Genomic DNA, 24,246 nt, shown 5'->3' with positions numbered 1-24,246 from the left:
AGGCCGGAAACACTGCAGGGGCGTTAGTGAGTCGAAATGGCATGACCAGATATTCGAAATGTCCAAGGTGAGTATTGAAGGCTGTTTTCCATTCATCTCCCTCCCTTATTCTGATTAGGTGGTGTGTGTTTTATAAATTGAGCTCCTTGCAGTAACTAATAGGCCAAAGACAACAGAGGAAGGGGGTACTTATTCGTTACAGTGATTTTGTTTAGACAAAGAAAGTCAGTGCATAGACAGAGAGGTTTATCCTTCTTTTCTACAAAGAACAAGCCCGTGCCAAGCAGGGAAGTGGACAGACAGATTATCCTGGCGGCTAGGGAGTCAGTAATATAATGCTCCATAACTTCCATCTCTGGCTTAGAGAGACTGTACAGATGTCTAGTGGGAAGTGGGGCCCTGGAAAGCAAATCAATGCCACAGTCGTAGGGACGATGAGGCAGGAGAGAAAGAGCTAAGTCTTTGCTAAACACTTCAGCTAAGTCATGGTAGACAACTGGATTAGGTGGTTCAGCTAAGTCAGGTGGGGCAGCGGTCGAGAAGCAAAGAATAACTGACCATAAACAGTTTTCACAGCAACAAAAGGCTCCACCTGGAAATACAGCCTTTAGACCAGTTGATCTGTGGGTTATGAATACTCAGCAATGGATAACCAAGGACTAAGGGAGTGGTATTTGCATGAAAAAGGAACAGACTAATCTCTTCTACATGGTTGACCAATAGAGAGAGCTGGATGGGCTGAGTTCGATAGGCGATGTCTGGTGCCATTTAAGGCAGAGACTTGCAACGGTTCAGTCAGAGGAATTAACAGGAGGTTGAGTTTCTTGGCTAAAGACTAGTCAATAAAATTTTACTCTGCTCCTGAGTCGATTAAGAGATTATAAAGGTGAATATAAGGATTGAGAATAATTTTGCCAAGTACCGGAGTGGAGGTAGGGAAACACTGTACCCCTACGGTTACTGATGGGCGTGACCTTTTGCCCGCAAAGGACAGGCATTGACATAATGCCCTTTCTGACCACAAGAGAAGTACTCAACAGCCAGCAGCCACTTCCTAATGTCTGATGGCGATAGCTGGGCTCGGCTGAGCTGCATGGACTGCTCCTCCTCATGGTTCGCTTCCTCCTGGGCTCTGTTCTCCTGAGGAGGCTCCAACGGCCGGCGTGAATCCACCACTAGGTCGCCAAGACCCAATGGACCGTTTGCCATACTCATGCGTGCAGTCATCCATTCTAATGCACATGGAAATTAAAGCGTCTAAAGACTTGGGTAATTCCTTTGTAGTTAACTCACGTACCTGGGCTGGTCCAGACTGGCTTCAGCTGGGAGAGATGAAAGGGGTTATGGATCTTCATATTGTGAGGTAAGTTTAAATGGAAGGTCACAGATTCAGAGATTAGATTCAGTTCATTAAGGTACCTTTTTAGTGGATAACCATACTTTCTGACCTGCTTGATATGGTGAGGCAGAGACCCTGTGAAGGTCAGCCAGATGTTTGTTTTGTTCCTCTGTCCTGAGGAGGGCTTCCCGGGTGGATGTCAACAGGCGGAGACTGTGGGACAGAGGGAACCTAGGATTGTGGGAAGAAACCGGAGTACTGGAGAGAACCCACACATGCATTGGATAAACTCTACACAAAGGCCCCAGCCAGATGGCTTCTTGCTGTGAGGCAGGAGAGCTGACCTCTGTGCCAGCGCGCTGCCCCAATATGTATATATGATGTACATAAGTATTCACAGACTTTGCTCAATATTTTTGTTTTGTTAAATTTGGCAAATTTAATTAAATTCTTTATATGTTATTTTTATAGCGCCAAATCACAACAAGACTTGCTTCAAGGCGCTTTATATTGTAAGGTAAAGATGCTAGAATAATACAAAGTGTCAACAATTACAGCCTCAGCTCTCTTGAGTATGATGCTGCAAGCTTGGCACCCCTATTTAAGGGGAGTTTCTCCCATTCCTCTTTGCAAAACCTCTCAGGCTCCATCAGGTTGGATGCACAGACATTTTCAGATCTCTGTAAAGATGTTTGTAGAGATTAGGTTCATGTTTAGGCCAATCAAGGACTTTCACAGAATTTTCTGAAGACACTCCTTTGTTGTGTTGACTGGGTGCTTAGGAACGTTATCCTATTGGAAGATGAACCTTCACCCCAGTCCAGAGCACTCTGGAGCAGGTTATCATCAAGGATGCCTCTGTACCTTGCTGTATGCATCTTTCTCTTGACCCTAACTAGTTTCCTAGTTCCTGCTGCTGAAAAACATGATTTAGTTAACGGATGGTGACAGTTGCCTAGTTTCTTCCAGACAGGAAGCTTCACCAGATCATTTTGTTTCTCACGGTCTGAGAGTTCTTCGGGTGTCTTTTGGCAACTCCAGACGTCCTGTCATATGCCTTTTACTGGTGAAATGCTACATGCATTGTCAACAATGTGAACTAAAGTAGAAAGGTTTCTGCATTTCCAAATAATTTTGGGCTTTGTCATTATGTATTTAAATGTATTGAATCCATTTTAAAATAAGGTAAAATAAGCTTTGTTACTAGCAGCCTGTTGTAAAAAACAACATATTTCTTTTACATTTCTTTAGTTGAAACTCATAAAAAATGCCAAAGATAACATAGTTCGGCAGAAATAAATTTATATAGGTTTTGCACTAATAAAGTAATTACCAAAGAGCTGCTTACCAAAAAATGTGACATATTTCATCATGCTGTGCAATGTGTTCTTACAAAGCTTTGGGGAAACTGGACAAGTGGAGGAAAAGTGGCAGTCTTAAAAAAAACTGTTTACAGGAGATGAACAGTTCCTGAAAAACATTTTTAACTAATAGGAAAGAAATCCACTAAAGACCGGACACACTTAAGGCTCTTGTACAGTGAATACAGAAGTTTACTGAGAGTTCTTGATCCATCAATACCATCTGGAAAGCATGAAAATGATGAGAAACATACTTTCAATGCAGTACAGGCATAACTGGATAGAAAAACACACAATTAAGCACCATTCGTGGACTGTTCTCTCCAGAGCCTGGACCTTAATATTATTGAAGCAATGTGAGCAGTTTCATCTTAGAAGAGAACAAAACAAAAGACAGCCAACATCCAAAGATGAGCTTTCATTGTAAAGACGTCTGGAGAACTATTCCTGAAGACTACCTGAATGATGAAAAGAAAGCTTGCCTAAGAGAGTTCAGGCAAATTATTGACACTGAGATGAGTTTTCCAAAAACTCTGTTTTTCTCTTATATACTGTATTTCCATTTATGCATGTTTCAATAAACCGCTACACCTATTACTCATTTTCCTTGCAAAATATAAATACATAAAGAGTTGCTTAAAGCTTTTGTACAGTACTGTGTTTATACTGGCTCAAGTAACTTTTGTCCGTAAGTCTGAAAGAAAACGCACGTTCTGAGATGTTAAGTTCGAAAAAACACCGGAAGTTATGTGTAATAACATTATTACGTTTTTAAAACTGCTTCAATATTCTTGTTAAAACTTTTAACATCATAAGTAAAGGTTAAAGTTTAACTAGGATGTTGGCTCTAATGCACATGGGGTTATGGGTTAATTTCGTCTTTCGTGATAAAGCTGATGTTTTCAAAACAAAAGCACACAAGTCAATTTTGCGTTTGCCTGGACACAATAGCAATGTGTTCTCCATTCATCAATAGTGGACTCTAGGACATTGTATGGTTAAAACAAGACTTTAGTCTGGAAGAGATTTATGCGGTTAGTTGAAGTCTGCCGTCTATTCGCTTTGAATTGGCTTTTATTTTGTAAGCCGCAACCGGAAGGGCTATTTATTTTTCGTCTGCCTTTGTCTAACTCCACTGGTACTGACGGGGAGGGAAAGAAGGAGGAGGGAGTGTTCCCGGTCTGTCGACTGGTTTGACTTGTCACAGGCGCTCAAGGGAAAACGATGAATTTCAGTCACAGAAAATAGTTCGTAGTTAGCTACTAACAAACGTAAAGATAACCTGGCAAACCGAGGTGCCGTGACAGAACAGCTGCGTAGGATGGGCGATCCGGCACAGACTCCGTTTAAAACCACTGGATCCGAGTGGCTGCTGCCTGTCAGTGAATACTTGGGGTTTCCTCTTGATCAGGTAGGACAAGCGTGACTCACAAGTCAGTGGGGCTATTTCGGAAGAATTAAAATCTTTTGATATATTACTGGGTTTTTTTCTTAAAAAAAAAAAAATCATTGTAATAAATGATGTTCCGTCAATTAACGTTGTGTCACTTGTCGGACACACGTGCCGCGACTCCTTAAAAGTCGTCGACGCCCACATTATTGTCCTTTTATTGGAGGCTTTGTCCAAAAACTAAATTCTGTCGTGTTAAAGAAAATTATTAATAATAAAAATAACGATAAAGTCCTGTAACGTGTCATACGCTGCTGTTTTACGTCCCTATAAAATTTTTACACTATCATAGTACACTATGATAATATACTTTAAAGCCCTTAATTGCCTATAAAAGTATAAAACGTGAAATGTTTGTTGATTATCTCTCTTAGCTGTTCACCCCAATCCTCATTTTTATCTCTTCCCACACAGGTGAATTTTCTGGCATGCCAGCTGTTTGCCTTAACTGCTGCCTTCTGCTTTCGTCTCTACCTCAGCCCGGCCCATGTCAGTCCCCTGGTCAGGCACTTTGTTGCCGCTCTCCTCGGTATTGGTTTTCTCGTCTTCTGCTTTGGATGGTAATGTATGGCACTGTTCCACACACCACTCCATTCATTTTTTTCTCCAGTACGCGAGTCAAAGATATTTTATGTGTCCATGTTTCAAAAAGTGTTTTCTGTCAATGAACAAAAACTTTATATTTTATAATTACAGAACTGTCTAGGCAATGAGCTACCGGAACTTTTTCTGTAATTTCACACACTTATGTTGAACAACTAAGTTGTACTGAAACTGCACTTCTTTTTCTTGTACTAAGAAGTCTCAGGGGTTGAATATTCAAATGTCTTTACAATGACAGAAAGGGAAGTTTCACTAGCCTCACTTAATATCAAAGTGGGCTGTATGTGGGCCCACATGTATAAGATTTAAATAAAATCAGAATGCAGTGATTAATGAATCATTTACATCACATGTTTAATTGGAAAAATACTACAAAGCATTGTGTTAAATGCTGAAAGAAAAAAAAAGGTGTTGTCCTTGGAAAAATATGTGCTTAAAACATGGTAGCAGGTCAACATAAGAAGAAAAAGACCAAGCCCACTGGATCAACAGTTCTTTAAGAATATGGTCTCAGGCCCTCAGGCTGCAGCACTAAAAACAGACCTTCTGTAGGAAAAATTACTGCATGCGCTCAGGAACACTTCTGAAATAATCCATGTGAACCAGATCAAGAAAACACTTCTGCCTCCTGCCACTACAGCATCATCTGTGGTGCCTAGGTCCTTTAATGCACAAGGCATTGGTTTCATCCACCTTTTGTGAAGGCCACATTAATAATAATGTAAGTTTTAGAGCAAAATAATATAGCCACTCTGACAACATGCATATTGTTTATTTCAGCAAGACAATGCTAAACTACAACATGGAAATAGCCATGGTACTAACTGGCCTGGGTGCACAGTTAGAACATGTTTTTAATGCCTCGGGCTTATAATTATAGTAGAACACTGAGCGTACGCGGTCATGAGACAAATTGGAAACACATGTATTTGTGTGGGAGTGTATTGTAGTGCTTTAGCAGCAGGTATCTGTGGGAAATGTGTTTAAGTTGTATTGGCACATGCTGCCTGTGTCATTGAAAAGACCTACAGAATGTTTTGTGTCACTTCTGCAGGTATTCATCTCACATCCTGGCTGTGGTTGTTGCAAACTACCTGATCATCATCAAAGCTGACCTCAACAGTGTGCACAGGTAAATTCAAGCCTCAAAGGGAAGTCAACATAAAAGTCTAGGGAATGGCTATATAATGGATTCTGAAAGACAGAAAAAAGGGCTGAAAGACCAGTGGATTCTTACATGGATTGTGCAACTGTTGCTCTTTTGCCCGTAATTCCTGTAACGATGAATTAGGCCTAGTCAGTCTGGTTGTAGTCATACTCATCGCACACACACACCTTTCCGGTTGCGTTGACTGACATGCCTGCTTCATCAAGCCGGTATGTGATCGGCAGGACTGCATTTCCCATGATAGGGCTGCAGTACTAGCTGTTGCTGTTTTCAGGTCAAACTTGCCAGACGAGATCAACCCAGCCCACGAGCCATTCACTTCATAGGTGGGCTAGTTGCTCAGTTTAAGCAACTGCATTGCTTTTGATATCTGTTGGTAGCGTAGATAAGTTTGGAAACGCTAAACAAACAATTGTTGCCCACGCCCTTGAAGTTTACCACTCATTCACTCCCTGCCGCGCATTCCAAGAAAGACTTCATTCTACTGCACCCCGCCCCCTTTGTCTTCCTGTTCCAATGTGGCCTGAACGAAAGTACTTTTTTAAAGGCATGAAACTTTTGGAGAACACGTCAGGCGACAGGCAGCCAGGCATGCCAGCCTGACCAGTCTACTCACGAAGATAGCTAGCAGGTGTTTATGCGGATGTTGAAACTTTCATGTTTACAGGGTTTCAGTGGAACTCTTAAGAGCACATGCACATTTTTCATTACGTCTGGGTGGATATGGGTGTTGACTTCAGACAGCATGGCTCAGGTGTGTCTGGCAGTTGTTGTTTTTTTTTGTTTTTTTTATGACTAGAGCAAAATTGTACGGTTATCTTGGTGAGGTATTCAAGGATTACCTGTAGGTAGAGCAAAGTAGAACTGGTATTGTTCTATGGCTTTAGAGGCAAAACACTGTGTAAACTCAACATGGGCTTCTGGACACACACTTCTGTGTCACTGATACAGGGGAAACAAAGTAATTGAACATTTTAGGTTAAAGCCAGGACAATCTAGGAAACGACCAGAACAACAGATGATCATTACTTTAAGATATGCCAATGTTTGTAACTGTTTAAAATTTTTTGACAATGTGAAATGTAAAGCAGAATATCAGGTTTTCAGTCCTGCAGAAATAACACAAGTTCTTACCTGTGCCTGTATTATTGTTCGTTCTTTTTTTTTTTTTCTTTTTTTTTTTTCATTTGAGAGTGTGATGAAAATAGTTGTGTCTTGTCAAAGTTAAACTATGCTGGAAGTTTTAGAGGTAGTGTAAATGGCACAAATATTAAAAAAAAAGAAACATAATGCTCACTGTTTTTGGTTTTTTTTTTTTTTTTAATTTTTGTGAAGTAACCCAGAGAGGCGACAATCACTTCCAGTAATTACTAATGACTCATAACTTAAGGAAACTTCTTAATCTCCTCAAATGCATTTACTGGTGACTCAACTGTTACCACACCAGCTTGTTCTTTTTCTTTTTTTCTAGGTATTGTATTAAACGAGTGATTGAACTGCCCTTTACTTTATTTACTTTGCGTCATTCTTTTCCACTCAGGTATTCCATGGTGATATCTATGGGCTATCTGACCGCGTGCCAAGTGAGCCGAGTCTTCATCTTTAACTATGGAATACTTTCCACTGACTTCTCTGGGTGAGGAAAATCTGAAGCATTTATTTTTCTCTCCTCTTTGCCTCACCTTCTTTGTGACAGCACATTATGGAGACATTTGAGGTTTAGATACGTTATCACTTTCCACCCTTGGTGGTACCAGCTTACACACCGACTCCCCCAGCCTTGTGTACATATAAAACAACTGAAGAAAAAAAAAATAGCAGAAGCATTGTTCACAGTTGACGCTGCCCAGCTTAGGCTGCTTTCTGCCTCCCATTTTATTGGAAATGTCTGTTTTTCTATGTGTGGTTATACTTTATAAAGCGACAGCTGACTTTGCTGGCCTCTGTATTCAGCAGCAGCTACTTTGCCTTGTTCCAGTGCGGATGAATTTGTTGGCAGCCTCATTTAGACTCCACGTGACTTTAGAGATGAGCAGCCAGGCCTGTGAGTCAGCCTCTGGTGTGATCCCATATTGAATTAGGGATCCAGCTTTTATTTTATTTTTTGATACACTTTCATGTTTCGGTATCAATCCAGTAAAAAAAAAAAAAAAAAAGTTGTGATTTTTTTTTTTTTTCTTAAACAGAAACTACATTCACTACTTAACTTTGTTTCTGAGCAAAGGTTGTGTGAGTCAGACTGAACAGCAGTCATTCATGCTGATAGATTTCTGGTTTCCCTCTATATTTCTTGCTCTGTTTTTAGTAAGGTGTTATGCATCTATCCCTTATCTCTAAAGTCTGTTTGCATTTGTTCAAGAGCATTTCCATGAACTGAAATTGACACTTGACATGAAAATCATAGGTACTATGCCCGCTCTATAATGTACAAAATGGAAAATGGAGCCTGTATGCTATAGTAATGGAGTTTTGCACATACTGGCTGAAAAACATTACTTCAGAGCCCCCTGCCAGCTCTCACTGAGCTGGCACTGCCAGCCGCATGGCCAGCCTCTCTCTGCCTCAGTTTTCCATGCTGTGCACACAATGCAGCCCTCTCACCAACACAAACTAGTGTGTGTGTGCGCGAGAGAGACGTAGTTTATATGTGGACACACATTCGCATGAGTTTCCTAAATGTGAGCTTGATAAGCTGAAAATCTAGCTGTGCTGATTTAAAAGGGGCCCAATGATCCAATGAAGCTCTGGGGATAGGAAAGTATTGCATTGGATTAATAAGTGACCTGATTTGCCACAACTAGAGAAGAATGAAGTGATTCACAATGGTAAATAAATCCAAGAGTCTCTCACAGAGGTTTAGTGAGCTTGGCAAGTGCTGTGCTTAAATTGGTAATGCTTTAAATGACTTAGGTTTTTACTTTCACTTAAAAAAAAAAACAAAAAAACGTATATTAGAATTGCTATGCTATCATACTTCTAACATTTATACAATTTAAAATGATTATTAAAGTGAAATCTTTTCAAAATTGCCCACCTACAATCAGGCACAGGTTGTGAGCATCAATTTCTAAACTTCTTCAGACAAATTAAAAACAATAATTTACCATCTTTCTCTGCCCAGACCTTTGATGATAGTAACACAGAAGCTCACCACGTTGGCTTTCCAACTCCATGACGGTAAGACAGACAAGTGGATGCACACATACATATGGAAGCTCAGCACATTGGCAAGCCTTTCACAGCATGCTGTCTGTGTAACTTAACAGGGATGACAGGCTTTTACACTGCAGATTTTCACACCTGTTGTAAAACATGTAGCCTAGGCTTTTATTAAAACATGTCCTTCTGATTCCCTTCTAATGTAATGTCGAAGTCATAATTGTGAGCCACAAAATGTGCAGTCATTGATGTTGTTAGTAACATTTGTGCTTTTTCCATTGTGAGTTGTTAGTGTTTCAGTGAAAAAGGTCTCTTAGAGTCAGATTTAAACATCTGTTAAAGAAGGACAAGAGAAGGGGGGGAGTTAAAGATATCAACAACTCCATATTTTTTTTTCAGGTATGTGTAAGAAGACTGAACAGTTAACACAGGAGCAGAAGCTCATGGCTATAAAGTAAGTTTACACAGCAAAGCAAGTAACTTACAGTGGTGTGTGTGTGTGTGTGTTTGTGTGTGTGTGTTTTGTTTTTTTTAAACAGAGTCTGATTTTAACAGACTAGAGTTCTTTGGGATTTTCCTGTGTCTCTGAGTTTAGCCTTCAAGTCTGCATAGATAAACTTACATATACCAGCCACTTTATTAGGTACACTTGCTAGTATTGGGTTGGACCCCCTTTTGCATTTCGAACTCTTTTATTTTTCATGGCACTGATTCACCAAGGTGCTGGAAACATTCTTCAATTTTTAGTCTATATCACAGGTAGGCAACTCCAGACCTCGAGTGCCGGTGTCCTGCAGGTTTTAGATATCACCCTGGGTCAACACACCTGAATCAAATGATTAGTTCATTACCAGGTCTCTGGAGAACTTCAAGACATGCTAAGGAGGTAATTTGACCATACAAATCAGCTGTGATTGGATCAGGGACACACCTGAAACATGCAGGACACTGGCACTCGAGGCCTGGAGTTGCCTACCCCTGGTCTTTATCAACACGATTGCATCACAGAGCTGCTGCAGATTTGTCAGCTACACCTTCATTATGCAGAATGATTTCACATTCCTGTACCATCATAACTCAAAGGTGCTCTATTCAACTGTGACTGTGGAGGTCTTTTGAATCCACTACAGTTTGCAATGATGTGAGCTGTGAGATATGATGCTGGAAGCAATCATTAGACGATCAGTACATTGTGGTCATAAAGAGATGGACATTGTCAGCAACAATACTCAAGTAGGCTGTGCCATTGGACAATGCTCAGATGGTGCTAATTGGCCCAAAGTGTGGCACGAAAATATCCCCCAGACCACTACACCACCACCACCAGTCTAAATTGTTCATACAAACCAGGATGAATCCATACTTTCATGGTGTTTACACAAAATTCTGACCCCGACCCAAATGTTGCACCAGAAATTAAGACTTATCAGACCAGGCAACCTTTTCTAGTCTTGTGCTGTCCAGTTTTGGTGAGCTCGTGTGAGTTGTAGCCTCAGTGTGGTACCTGGTGCTGCAGCCCATCTGCTTCAAGGGTTGATAAGTGTTCTATTCACAGATGCTCTTCTGTAGCCCTTAGTTGTAAAAAGTGGTTATTTGAGCTACTATTGCCTTCTTATCAGCTTGAACTAATCTGGCGATTTTCCTCTGAGCTCTGGCATCAGCGATGCATTTTTGCCTAGAGAACCACTGCTTATTGGAGATTTTCTCTTTTTCTGACCATCTCCAGAGATAATTGTGTGAGAAAATCCCAGTAAAATCAGCTTTTTCTGAACCACCTGTCGGGCAACAAAAACTATGCAACATTCAAATCGACTTAAATCAACTTTATTCTATACTGTAATGCTCGGTTTGAACTTCAGCATTGACTGTGTCTACGTGCCTAAATGCATTAAGTGGCTGCCATGTCATTGACTGACTAGACATTTGAATTAAGGAGCAGTTGTACCTAATAATGTAACTGGTGAGTGTAATCCTATAATGTAAAGTGTACATGTACAGCAAAGATGTGCAGATACTTTCACAGTGCATCTGAACTTGGACCTTATTTAAAGAATAAATAACTGTTTCTTTTCCTTTAGCCACGAAGGACAATGACAAGGACATGAAATCATGGTGAATAGTTTATTTATGGAAAAAAGCATGCTGGGAACTTAGAAAAGAGACATCGTTTTGCATGGAAAAACATTTTTGTGCATGCGAATTCATGAAATCACATTATCAGTGGACTGTACCATGCATGCCATTTTAAAATGAATTAAAATGTATTTTAAAAGCAGCCATAAAATATAGCCGCCTACCTGTGCAATAACCCAGTAGCTGTAAATCTGGTAATTGATGTGTTTGTCATAGTACTTAAATATTCGATTAACTGAACTAATTTTGTTCTTATTTATCAGGGACCAGACATTGTCCTTATTCCAGTTTCGCATACAAGTTCTCCTGTACTGTAAATGTTATACATAGTTTGTAACATGGATGGAAGCGAATTTGGTCATGAATTAGGTCAGTTTTTAACCCACCCTGGTTCATTTTATTGCTTGCAGCTGGTATATGTAGAGGGTCAGAGAAACTAAGTTAAAGGCAAGCAATGATGCTGACTGATCATGACCTGTTGGATGTTTAATTTAAAACTAGATGGCATATATTTCTCAGATTACGACTCACCTTGGGAGAAAATCTAAAGTAGCACCGTCACGTTTCACTCAAAGCGATCTCAGTTAGTCTTTCGAAAAAGTTTGTTTCTTTTCGGTGATTTCTGCCTCGTCTCTTTGTAGTGTGAGGCCTTCTCTCATTGAGTACCTGAGTTACAATCTGAACTTTCTGAGTGTCTTGGTGGGGCCATGCAGTAACTACAAAGAGTACATAGACTTCATAGAGGGCAGACACATCAGCACGAGGCTCAAGCAGCAGCAGCATGCCTCAAGTAATCGGCAGAATGGCTACAATAAGACCCAGAACCCATCACCTCTGGTAAGTTCATGAATACTGGTTACTACTCTTGTAGTCTTTTCCTATTTTCAATTTATATTGATTGGTTATTGTTTTATCAGGAGGGGGATTAAATGCTTATCCAGCAATATGTTTCTTCTTCCATTGGTTGGAATCTCTGTAACTTTACTACAGTGGCTTTACTTCTTGTTCTTGTTTTATTGAAAGAGCGTTTGAACTGTCCTTTACTTTACATCATTCACAGTTCAAAAATAATTCTTTTACTGGAATGTGGTGCATGCTTACACTTGATTCAGTTTCTGAAGTAGGTCATTTTGACTCTCTTCCCCATCTTCTTAGCCAGCTTTCTTCTGATTGGCTGTTCCTTGGAAATAAGTTTACACAAGCTCACAGCAAGAGTTGCGTGTCTGAACTGACGTGAGGATCTGGCCTTTTTGATATCCTACAGAAACAAGAGTAGATAAAACTTAGAACAGGTGTTTAGAGGAGTCTAAATTGAATAAAGATGTGCAAAATTTCACCTACGCACAATTAATATTTTTGGAATTGCAGGCCCTTAAAGTTCATGTTAGCAGGCCAGGACTTTTAAGGACTAAAGAGCAAAACGACCTTGCTATGATGTAACTTCTTTTGACCTGTTATCTATCCAACATTGTGAAAACACCCTTAAAGTTCTCTATTGAATTCTCAGAAACCAAATAAAACATCTAAGGTATAAATGTTTCTTTCTGTTACTCTGTTATAGTAATTGAAATCTGTGCAAAGTTGCTATCAAAATTATGATGCATCCCGTGATGCTAGCGCTGAAAGTTGATTATAGAAAATTAGATTTTTTTTTTACATTGTAAAACTTGCAGAGGGTGTAAAATTACATTGGTTGCAGTTTTTAATAGCTGAAATTTGTTTCATGTGATAGCTGTTGTACTTAAGGAGTTATGCTGGAAAAAACAATAATGTAAACTGAAAAGCACCAAATTTCAACCCAACCTCTTTAACATAAATTGCATGGGGGCCTATAACTCAGAAAATACCTTCAGTAGGGAGGTTAAAGTTTTGCATGGCTTCATTTTCATCAAAAAAGAATAGAAAGGTCTTGGCTGATGTGGACTAGAAAAAAATCTGCTACAAACATATACAGTCGCAGAAAGGTCAGATATTACTGAGGTGCTCAGGAGGACTTTTTTCAGCTTCAAAGGAAATGCGTAACTTCTGTGGTGAACATTTTAAATGTATCCACTAGAGCAGAGCTACAAACTGATAGTTTGTTTCTGGTTTCTCTTGGGTTAAGTTAAACCCTAGATGCTGATTTCTGCTTAAGATTTAATGGTAGTCATAATATTATCCATTTGTAATGGGTGCTTCTATCAGTGCTCAGAAGTAATTTGCTTTCTCTGCAGAACGCCGTTTGTCATAAGCTGGTAGTCTGCGCCGGCTGTATGCTGTTCTTCCTTACTGTCACTCGGTCCTTGCCCATAACGTACAACGTTGACCCCGACTTTGTGAGCCAAGCCTCCTTCCTCACCAGGCTCACTTATGCTTTCTTCTCCATACAAGCTGCAAGGCCCAAATTCTACTTCGCCTGGACATTAGGTGGGTATTTAGTGCATCTGTGTGTTTTACTTGGCCAGTTTTTTTTGTTTTGTTTTTTATTGCTTCTGGGGACAAATGCCACGGATGTCATGTGGTGATCTTCCTCTTCCTCTGTCAGCTGATGCAGTCAACAATGCTGCAGGTTATGGTTTCCTTGGGATGGATGAACATGGAAAGCCATCCTGGGACCTCATCAGCAACCTCAACATCATCGGGATTGAGGTGCCGTGTTTCAGATGGTTAAAATCGAGAGCATGATCTTTCAGCACTGTGTCCAATTGTGAGTTAATTAGACACTGGAGCACACTCTTATTGTAGCTACTGATCTTTTTCTTTTAGACAGCAACCAGCTTCAAGACCTTCATAGACAACTGGAATATTCAAACAGGAATTTGGCTTAAAACGTAAGTGTTGCGAGTGTGAAATCAAATTGTGTGCACAGTCGGAAAGTGAAAAAAGTGAAATTCCCAACCCGTTCCTTTTTCAGGGTGTGTTATGACCGAGCACCAAAGCACCGTTTGGCGTTGACCTTTATCCTGTCTGCTTTGTGGCATGGTGTTTATCCAGGGTACTATTTTACCTTCCTCACTGCCATCCCCATCACCATAGCAGCAAGAGCTGTAAGTTGTCTACATTCTCTGCAAAGTAATGCTCTAAAATACAAGTGGAAGGTAATCGAACTGTATGGAAACAAACTGACCATGAATAGATGGGACAGCTCTTGTTACATTTACAACGGTGCAATTCTGGTAGCTTTGTGAAGATTAAGGATATTTCAGTTTCCTCAGTACAACTACAAACAAAAACATATCTTATCAGCATGAAAGTGGCTCTAAAAATGTTTTTAGTGCCTGTTCAAACAAAACCTCTCTGGGAACAGCTTTAACTGACTTTTTATTGCACTTGGCACTTTCTGCTTCTCGCATGTTAATTAAATAGTTCAACAAAAGTTTTCCTTGAATACACTAATCCTGTCATCTGTTAAACGATAACTGTTGTCCGTCTGCCTCTCCCCACCAGATACGGAGGTCAATTCGTCATTACTTCCTGGGTTCCAGAGTCATGAAGCTGGGTTATGACATCTCAACTTGGGCAGCCACACAGCTGGCCATCTGTTACACTGTCATGCCTTTTCTCCTTCTTGCAGTTAACCACACTATAGTTTATTACAGGTACGTCATACCCCGCTTTAATTAAATTATCCTTTTGCTTCAACTCTATAGCTGTGTGGTTCTGCGTTCTATTAACCTTTCTATGTTTTCATACATGTGAAGCGGAGCAGGAACCCCTGTACATACTTCCAAAGAGGCGTAATCACGCAGACTGTAACCACAGGCATGCCGAGTGGATTGTCAACAGTTCTTATATCATGCGTCAATAAACCGTTCTTGGCCACATTTCCTCTCTTTGACAGTTGAGCGAGAGACAGGAATTAAGGGCAAGTCCCCGAGACTGCTCTTTGCAGTGCTGTAGATTCTCCTTTAACTTTAGCATAATAAATCCCCATTATTTCCTTATTTTCTGCAGTAAATGTCTGTGTGCACACCTGTAGGCCATATAGGAGCACGCAGCTGTGTATTTATTTAGTATTTAAAAATCCTTTACCATTTAAAATCATAAAACGATTAGGTCACGTTTCATGTTCGTGTGTTACTTTGATGGTCTTAGAACCAATTTTTAATCGACACTCGCTGGCCATTTTATTAGGTATACCATGCTAATATAGTTTTGCTTTTGCCTTCAAAGCTGCTTCAGTTTTTTCACAACATTGGTTCACCGATGTTCATTAGTCCATACTGACATGACAGCATGACAGTTGCTACAGATTTTCTTTGCTGCTCATCCATGATGTGAATCTCCTAAACTACCACATCCCAAAGGTGCTTTTAGATTGAGATCTGTTGATTGTGGAGGATATTTGAGTACAGTGAGCTCACTGTCATGTTCAAGAAACCAGTTTTGAGGTTAATTTTTTCTGCTTTTTGGCATGGCGTGTTATTGTGCTGGTAGCACCATCAAAAACTACTTACATTGTGGTTATAAAGGGATGAACATGGTCAGCAACAATAGTCAGGGCTGAAAGTGTACCAAGGTGTGGTCCCCCACCACACCATTGCACCACCAACAGCAGCCTGAACCATTAATACCATGCAGGGAGTGCCCTGTAGAGTCATGCTTTCATGGTGTTTACGCCAAACACTTACCCTAGCATCTGAATCTGGCAGCAGAAATTGTAACTCATCAGCATCCAAGCAACGTTTTTCCAGTTTTCTGTTGTCTAGTTTTGGAGAGCCACTGCGAGTTTCCTGTTCTTAGCTGACAGCATGGTGTGGTTTTCTGCTACTATCGTGCATTAAGAGATGGTCTTCTGCATATCTTGGTTGTAATTATTTGGGTGTAATAATGTGAATCACTGTTACTTTCCTATCAGCTCTAAAGTAGTCTGGCCATTTTGACCTCTGGCATCAACAAGGCATTTTTACCCAGAGAACTGCTTCTTACCAGATATATATTTTTTATTTATTTATTTATTTTTAACCATTTGGACCACCAGACTGTTGTGTGGGAAATTCTCAGTAGCTCAGCAGTTTCTGAAATACTCAGGATACTCCAGCCATCTGGCACCAACAACGTAGCTTGCCATCACCAGTGTGTAAATGTGTGCATGAATGGGTGGATGACTGGATGTGTAAAGCGCTTTGGGGTCCTTAGGGACTAGTAAAGCGCTATATAAATACAGGCCATTTACCATTTAACCATGTCACATCCAAAGTCACTCACTTCACCTTTCTTTCTTTGTCATTCTGTTGCTTAATTTGAACTTCAGCAATTCATCTTAACCATACTCACGTGCCTAAATGCATTATGTTGTTGCCATGTGACTAGTTTTGAAACATATAATGACTGCTGGCCCCATTGTAAACACAATGCGCATGGTTTCTTGTCATAAGTTAGTAGTTAAGTTTGAGGAAGTTTCTCTGGATTCATACAACAAAGTGTGATATTGTTGCTCATTTCTAATCTGAATTATTAATTAATCTAGTGTAAATCTAGCTGGATGGGTTTTTTCCCCTACATAATAAAAGTTCCACTCTGTTTTTCCCACCTAGGTCCATGTACTTCCACGTGCACATAATCAGCATTCTGGCTGCAGTCGCCCTGCATCGCAAACATAAACCCAGGGAACCCACCACCACCACCAAAACCTCCTCTTTCTCCTCCTCCGCTCCGTGCTCAGCCCAGTGCCAGCATGTTCACTCCAACAACAATGACAAAGACTGAAAATCTCACTTTGCGTTCTTTTACCAGGCTTTTAGGACTCGGTCTCCTCTCAAAGACAAATGAGTATCCCCAGGGCATTCAGCCAGCTTGAAATGGGAACATTGTGCTATTTATTTTTTGACTATACAGAGTAAAGAAAATTTGTACTTATGGTACTGGATGTGTACGGGGAGAGCCCTCTCTCATGATTGAAGCTCATCAGGTAGACACTGAAGAAAAGCCTCAGCTGAGGAAATGGTTCTGGTACAACCACCACCACCACCACCACCACCAGAATGCTGGCCCCCAACCCCCTTTCCCCTTTTACCTACCCCCACTCCCTGCAGCTTTTCCTCCCTCCTTGGCCATCTCACCAGCACCAGCCTGCCTCCTCCAACAACAATACAACAGTGTGAAGAGAGTATTGAGACTCACTTTCATTCCTGTCCTCAATCTGTGCTGTCCCACTGACTGGTGGGATCTCAGCCAGCACAGCGGGTCAGCAGCTCATAAACGGTCCACAAATACCAGGACACATGCACACGCAAACTCACGCATAAATAGACACTAGGAAACAAAAACGCACATATAGTCGCTCTTAGACATGCTTGTACTCGGTCGCATTCGGGCGGCACACAAAGGCTGCCCTTGTGAGGCTGCAGAGGAGCATGCCAAGAGGAGAGGGAGCTGCACCCGCTGCACTCGCTCTGCCCAGAGGATTTTGTAGATCTGTGTGGGTGATGGTTCGCCCCACTGTTATATCCCAACAGCCACTGTCAGTGACCCCCGAGTGTGTGGACCTAATCATGAAAAACTATGGACTGTCACAATACTTCCACTGTTTGCTGGCTTGGATTAAAACCACATGAAAAACTAATCAGACCATGGAGCTCTTAAGCTGTCTAGTGGAAGCCTTAATATTACTGATTACTAATGTTTTTTAATGAGTATAGCAGCTCCTTCAGGTGAGGAGCCTAGTTTGCAGCATATTTTATAGTTTCTATATTTCTTGGCTTCCCCCCCTGTGAACAAAAAGGAAACGGTAACAAATAAAATGAAATCTTTTGCCCCTGTTGGTTGAAAGCCAAAGTACACTTCCCATAGTTAAATTAGTAAAGTTGATCTATTCCTCTACTGAAAATCCCCTTTTCTCAAACAGTGACAAAGTGAAGGTAGTTAATGTGCACAGTGCTCAGTCCCTGTTGGCAAAATGTCAAGTAAACTGAGAAAAGGCTGTGGTGAAACTCAAAGAATGGAAATTATGATCTGAAAAAGTGATGGTTCTGTGGTTCTTTGTAGCAGCAGAGGTTTGATTTAACAGAGACATCTGGTGGTTGTGTGAACTGAGCTGAGCCAAGTGATGAAGAAAAGTCATCTGACTGACATAAACAGCCATTTTTCCATGTGACATGATGGCGTTGCATCAGAATTCCTTTTCTTCCCTGCACAAGCGTTTCCCTTTGCACAGATGATGCTGAAAAACCAGAAGTTAATGTGCAGATTACAGACTGTAAACACGAGACACCTTTGCCTTTTTAATTTATTTTGCAGTACTTTTTTTTTTTTTTTTTTTTTAATTTTTAGCACTGATTATAGATTTTGGAGCATTAGAAGTTTTAAAGGTGGCACAGTCGGATTGTTCTTTAATGGTGCTATCTGCAAGCTATGTGATAGCTTTTCAATGTGTTTGTTATAACACAAGTTGCAGTGCAAGATGTTGTTTTGTAAAGAAAATGCGCATCACATTTGAAAATGTCTTACAATGCATTATACAAGTTGCCTAGTGCATCACGTTTAATCACGCTGGAAGAACAATCTTAATGGTTTTTTTTATTAACTGCTTTGGAATTTAATCTAAACTTGATAACGACAGAAAATGTTTGCCTGTTTGGCTCAGTTTTTACATACTGACTAAACCCTTAAATTTATTAAGGCTCTGCTTTGAGGCTTGACTTTTTGACATATCAGGTGATGTTACAGCTGCTTCACAAAACTTGGGATGAGGAGAAAGCATGAATTTAACACTTAAAAAATAGACATACCAGGGTATTTTAAAGATTTTAAAGGAAGTTAAAAATGCTATTAAATTTTTTTGAATATGGTAATCTTTGAACGTACACGAGTACTTGTCATGATGTTAAATGTTAGAGATGATGCCTTTTGGCCAAAAGTTCTGAGCATTTAGGTCGAAAAAGTGTGAGTGTATTACACTTGGTACCCACAGGCCTCATTAACCCGGTAACATATTTGTGGCTCCACGTGTTTCTATGTCGGCGATGTGATTTTAGAGCAGGAAGACGAGCAGAGAGGGGCAGATTTACAGTATGAATATGTTGACGAGCAGCTATTTAAATGATTTAATACCGATACTGAAGATATTTTTGTATTTGCTTTGATGATGTTTGCTGTCTAATTGTACTGACTGTGAGAATGTGAGATTTTCTAATTACACCAATGCTCCATTTTAGTGTTTTGTGTGGAGGAAAGTCTGAGTAACAAATAAAGCTCGAATGAAACTCTGTTCCAGGTTTATTATAAACTATAATTAAGATGCTTTTTGTTTTTGTGCTCTGAAGATGTGAATGTAAAACCTCTTTTAGGAACAAACAATTTCTGATGTCAGAAGAAAACATTTGCTGTGTTCGTTCTTACAGTTTGCTCTCCTTCTCCATGCGACGCCTCTCCCCCCAGCCCTTTTAACCTCGGATGATATTCTCAAAGTGGCTCCGTCTTTGTCCCTCGTGTCACGTCTTTTCCCACGTGACACAGGTGTGTGTGTGTGTGTGTGTGTGTGTGTGTGTGTGTGTGTGTGTGTGTGTGTGTGTGTGTGTGTGTGTGTGTGCAGTGATTCTGCCTGAATTCAGTCACGTAATGACAATTGGGAGGCAAGATGAGAGGAAAACAAACATGTATAAAATGAAGTGAACACAATGCCTACAATGCCTGACTGTTTTCATTTTAGAGAGACCCAAATACCTTAACAACAGCTGATTGGAAAAGTATGGATACTTGCATAGCTAGTTTTTGCAAATATAACCAATCATCTAGAGGGATTAGAAAAGGTGAGAGTGTGCACCTATTTTGTCAGCTTTAGTGTTTGCATGTTTCTTAAAAATCCTCAGCCTGTCACCTAAAAATGTGGAAACAAGTTGGATAAGTTTTCCACACAAGCTACAAAAATGTACAGGATGAAAGGAAAACATGACCAATCTATGAAGTTTCATCAAATTACAGAATTAAAAAAGAAAAGATTATCATACATTTCATCATCGAAACAAATAAAACAAAAATTCAACTGTCCTTAATAAACAATATAAAACAAGAAAAAGCCTCCACTTATTGTTCAGGCTCAGTCCTTGTCTTTCATTTGTTCATGCATTCTGTGCTAGTCCTAAATCTTTGCTACTATTTGATCCAAACGCTTGCACAGGAGTAGGAAGAGATATTAAAAAAGGAGAAGAGGCTGGAAGTTCCTGGATCAGATAAAGAAAAGCACAGCTTCACTTTCCCAAGCTGACAGAATGTTAATGATCCAAAGGCAAAGTTTTGAAATGACTTTCCTACTTGAGGCTGACCTGAGCCTCTGAAAATGGAGGACTTTGTAGTAAAAAAAAAAAATGCTTGTAATTCCTAAACAGTGAATGAAATACTTTTGCTAAACCCTGAGAATTAAACCTGGAAGTCTGCACTTTAATTCCATCTTGATTTGATTTAACATCCACTGCGTTGGTGTGAAGAGGCAAAATTAATCATCATTTGCAGATAGCCTGATGGCTGAAGAGCTGCAGGCTACGCATTTAATGTGAACCTTACAGATACATTTAAAAACAGCGTCCTCATGCAGAACATTCTGGCAAAGTCCACACTAGGGAAGATGTTTGCAGCCAGGTCGTAACTTTAATCAAAGCAGATCAATTCTGAAACAAAACACAGCAACACACTCCTATAATCTACACCAGTTTTGTCCGTCTACATTATATTTAAGGATTATTTTAATGGTTCTATTCTTTATACAGTTGCACAGAGCACATATTCAGTGTTTGCTCACAAACAACAGAAATCTTTACCTTCACAGAGAGCAAAACATGAATTTTTCAGCACCTTGGACTCCATCATGACACAGGAGCGACTGGGCAAACTGATTATTCTCGGCTAAAACGAAGTTTCCTAGAAAGATGAAGCTGATCTCAGCTCCTGCTTGTACCAATGCAATGAATTTAAACAACTTACCAACTCACAGCATTCGAGGAACACCAGAACGTCAAACAAAAAAGATCCTCAATGCATGCATTTGACTGCAGCATGCTGGATTCAAACATTTCTTTTTCCCACCTTATTTTCAAAAAACAACAACAAAAAGAGATCGCAGCTCAAAAGGACGCATCAGCTCAAAATTTCTGTGAACTGGAGATCTTGTTGGCCCTCAATAGCACAATAACTTCAGTCGTGTATTTTAAATGGTATCCAGGAAAAGGCAGTAACCGTCATATTACCATACTTTAACTGAGATTATATGTTTTTACTGCGGCTGGCACACTGAAGAGAGCCTTAAAGCCTGGACAGGCCATTTAACGGCGCGGTTCAAAGAGGCAAATTGCTGTTATTACTGCAAACCTTTCCCATCCTTCATAAAATCCTTTTTGCTTTGAACAGACAATCCAATTTTAAGCAACTGAAGTTTATCACTAGCCATCTTAAATTGAAGCACATGATTCTTTGTGGCCACAAAATAGTTTTTATTTATTTTAAATAACTTGTGCATCTTATTCCAGCCTGAGTACTTTACCTCACCTTTATCCACCTCCAGTGAGTCACATCCTGCTGTGATGCACAACCTTACAACATACTGTTTTTTTTAAATTAAGGTTTCTTTTTATTAACAGTGCATGCAAGGTGGATATCAAGCAATCAAGATAAAAATACAAACTCAAAAATCCTAGCTACATATATGTACGCGTTCATTTTCTACATTTTCTTCATTATTAGCACTCTTCAGGATCACTCTTACCCACGCAGTAAATATTGAAAACAGTCATATACAGGGTAGGTCTCCTTAGTCTTTTTAGAACAAGCGTAGTGAGTTCAGACTGTAACATAAAGCGGTCAGCCGCTGGGTCCTTCATGGCATAGAAAGCTGCTAAAATATACTCACTTAGGTATATTTTGTGCTGATAAATATTTTCACGGCCCTTTGAGATAGAGAAGAAACACAATACAAACGTACATGAATACCAGTCTGAATATTATAACAAAATAAATACATTTGCTGTGACGCAGAGCTGCCTCTCGTATATTTCTAAACACATTTACCTTCTTCAGTGCAGCTCCTGAAGGAGAATCATTCAGAACAATAATTACAGGGTGATGAGCGATGTGAGGAAAGTTGGAAATTATAACCGGGGAAAAAGAAAAAAAAAAAGAAAAAAAAAAGAGGAAATTATAACCGAGGGAGACTAGCAGCTAAGGTTTGTGGGAGCTGTGGTGAATTTTAGCCTGTGTGTGTGTGTGTGGGGAGGGGGGGTCTTAGCAGGTCCACCAAGTTGAAAGAAAACAACCAGATCTCCGTCTATCGGCCAGCGGAGGGCAGTAACACACAATAGATGTGCGGGACAGGAAGAAATGCAGCCCGTCTGCACACACCGTAACAGTTAATCTCACAAAATGAAAACACTACAGCAGTCACATTATGCAAAATAACATTCATCTCCCCCCAAACCTCCACCTCTACGTGTGGCTGTTTTCAGAAGAGGTTGAATATCATCTCACCTCTGAGGGGATATATTGTATTTCGTCCAGTGGGTGCAAATATGGACATATGAACTGGAGGATCAGTGCAAATGAGGAAAGAGGATTCAGGTGATCCACAGTTTATACTTCATATCGTTGTTCACTGCCTCTTCCTCCCTCTGCCTCTTCTTTAAAATATTTTGTAGGACTTTTAAATACATTTAACTTCTTCAGTGATTTGTGTGAACCCTTTGGCAGAGCTTAGGTGCGCATATGCAGTGCATCACTGAGGAGAAAAAGAAGAAGCTTTCAGGTGTTACAGATTTAACCACCTGCAGCCGACTAGTTGTCAAGGCCTGTGGATGAGGCAGGACTTGCTCAAATCCAGAAGCTTACATGCTTTAGGAACTGAAGACACTGTGTTCTTGGTTTATAACCACCAAAAACTGACAAGGAAACACGGAAAAGGTGTTTAAACATTGGCTGATCTGGAACACTAAACTGACTTCGTTCCGTCTTCCCTGTAAGGTTTTCAAGATTTCTGACAGAAAACAAGAACTTTATAACACGACTGAGCTCTAACTGGGTTTTCTCCTATAATATTTCAGGGGGTGCATGAAGCTGTCAGTTAACCTATATGCGATCTAGCCATCTATAGTCAGAGTTTAGAGGAGGTGTCTTAGACAAATGACCGTGTCGGTCAGTCGAGACGAAGTGAGGTTACGGGATCAGGTAGCAGCAGTCCTGTTGTTTCTTCGAGAGATGACGAGCCTCCTGTGCTTAAGTTCAGAGTTTGTGATCAATATTATCTAAAATCCTCTTCAGAATACCTCAGATAGTTCGACTGAGCTGTGCGATTGGACCGTATGGAGTTCACTGATATTTCCATACGCTCCAGCGCACAAGGCGAGAGCAGTCGGCGTCAGATTAAGTCAAGCATTCAAACGGATTCTGAATAGTAGTTGTCTCTAGCCTCGCCTCAGTTTTTGCTGCTCTCTGTTGGAGCAGGTGGTGACTGCGTTTGCTCCTTCACCTCCGTCTGGCCTTCTTTCTTCTCATCCTCGTCCTTGAAGAAGAGGAGGGGAAACATACCGAGGATGCAGCCGATGCCCACGCCGATGGCTTTACCCTGCGGGCGGGAAGAAGACAACAAAGATTTTAGCAAAGATGGAGGGATTTCTGCACATTGTTACCGTGGGATTATTCTTCATTCATTTCAGGATTGCATATTGTTCTCTAGGTGTGATCTTTGCAGGTTGGCAAATCCTTGAGAGACCCTCAAATTTCTTTTTCTTTTATTTGCAGAAAGCCCGCCTTATTGTTGTCTGATGAAAACCCTCGGCTTTCGTAGCCTCTGTGCATCCCTATACTCCTTTATTTACTGAAAAAAGCTGATTTCTGTCTGAAAAACAGACCCAGTGGCCTTAATTTATACAAACTGACATATCCACAACCCACATCTCCAATCTGGTCTCCTTAACTGGAGCAGCTGAATCCACGAACCCTGTGGAGAAGTCATTTACACAGAGGTGGACAGGTTTCTCCAGCCTGCAGCGCGAGTTAAAATTCACTAGGTTCAATAAAGGCACAAATGTAAAACCAATTGTCTTTTTATAACTTTGACTTGGAGCATTAAAAG

The 24,246-nt window shown here is 40.3% G+C and overlaps 2 protein-coding genes across 2 annotated transcripts in view; one reads left to right on the top strand and one right to left on the bottom strand.

Annotated features, from left to right (window-relative positions):
• The first annotated feature begins 3,851 nt into the window (after positions 1-3,851).
• Positions 3,852-19,402, top strand: mboat1 (membrane bound O-acyltransferase domain containing 1). The gene is made up of 13 exons (XM_063487847.1): positions 3,852-4,111; positions 4,565-4,710; positions 5,808-5,885; positions 7,462-7,557; positions 9,043-9,098; positions 9,480-9,534; positions 11,855-12,050; positions 13,427-13,619; positions 13,738-13,841; positions 13,959-14,023; positions 14,107-14,239; positions 14,640-14,791; positions 16,730-19,402. The coding sequence occupies exons 1-13, from the start codon at positions 4,022-4,024 to the stop codon at positions 16,899-16,901; spliced, it is 1,536 nt and encodes a 511-aa protein (XP_063343917.1). The 5' UTR covers positions 3,852-4,021; the 3' UTR covers positions 16,902-19,402.
• A 1,279-nt stretch (positions 19,403-20,681) lies between these two features.
• The window catches only part of LOC134637551 (transmembrane protein 65-like), a 43,745-nt gene continuing 40,180 nt past the window's right edge, over positions 20,682-24,246 (bottom strand). Inside the window, exon 8 of the mRNA XM_063488004.1 lies at positions 20,682-23,736. Coding sequence (XP_063344074.1) covers positions 23,587-23,736 — 150 coding nt within the window. The 3' untranslated portion in view covers positions 20,682-23,586. The remainder of the gene's footprint in view (positions 23,737-24,246) is intronic.

The sequence above is a fragment of the Pelmatolapia mariae genome, linkage group LG10_11 (genome assembly GCF_036321145.2).
Source record: "Pelmatolapia mariae isolate MD_Pm_ZW linkage group LG10_11, Pm_UMD_F_2, whole genome shotgun sequence".
Classification (NCBI taxonomy): domain Eukaryota; kingdom Metazoa; phylum Chordata; class Actinopteri; order Cichliformes; family Cichlidae; genus Pelmatolapia; species Pelmatolapia mariae.
The sequence above is the reverse complement of the archived record's forward strand: the minus strand, read 5'-3'. Positions and strand labels throughout refer to the sequence as shown.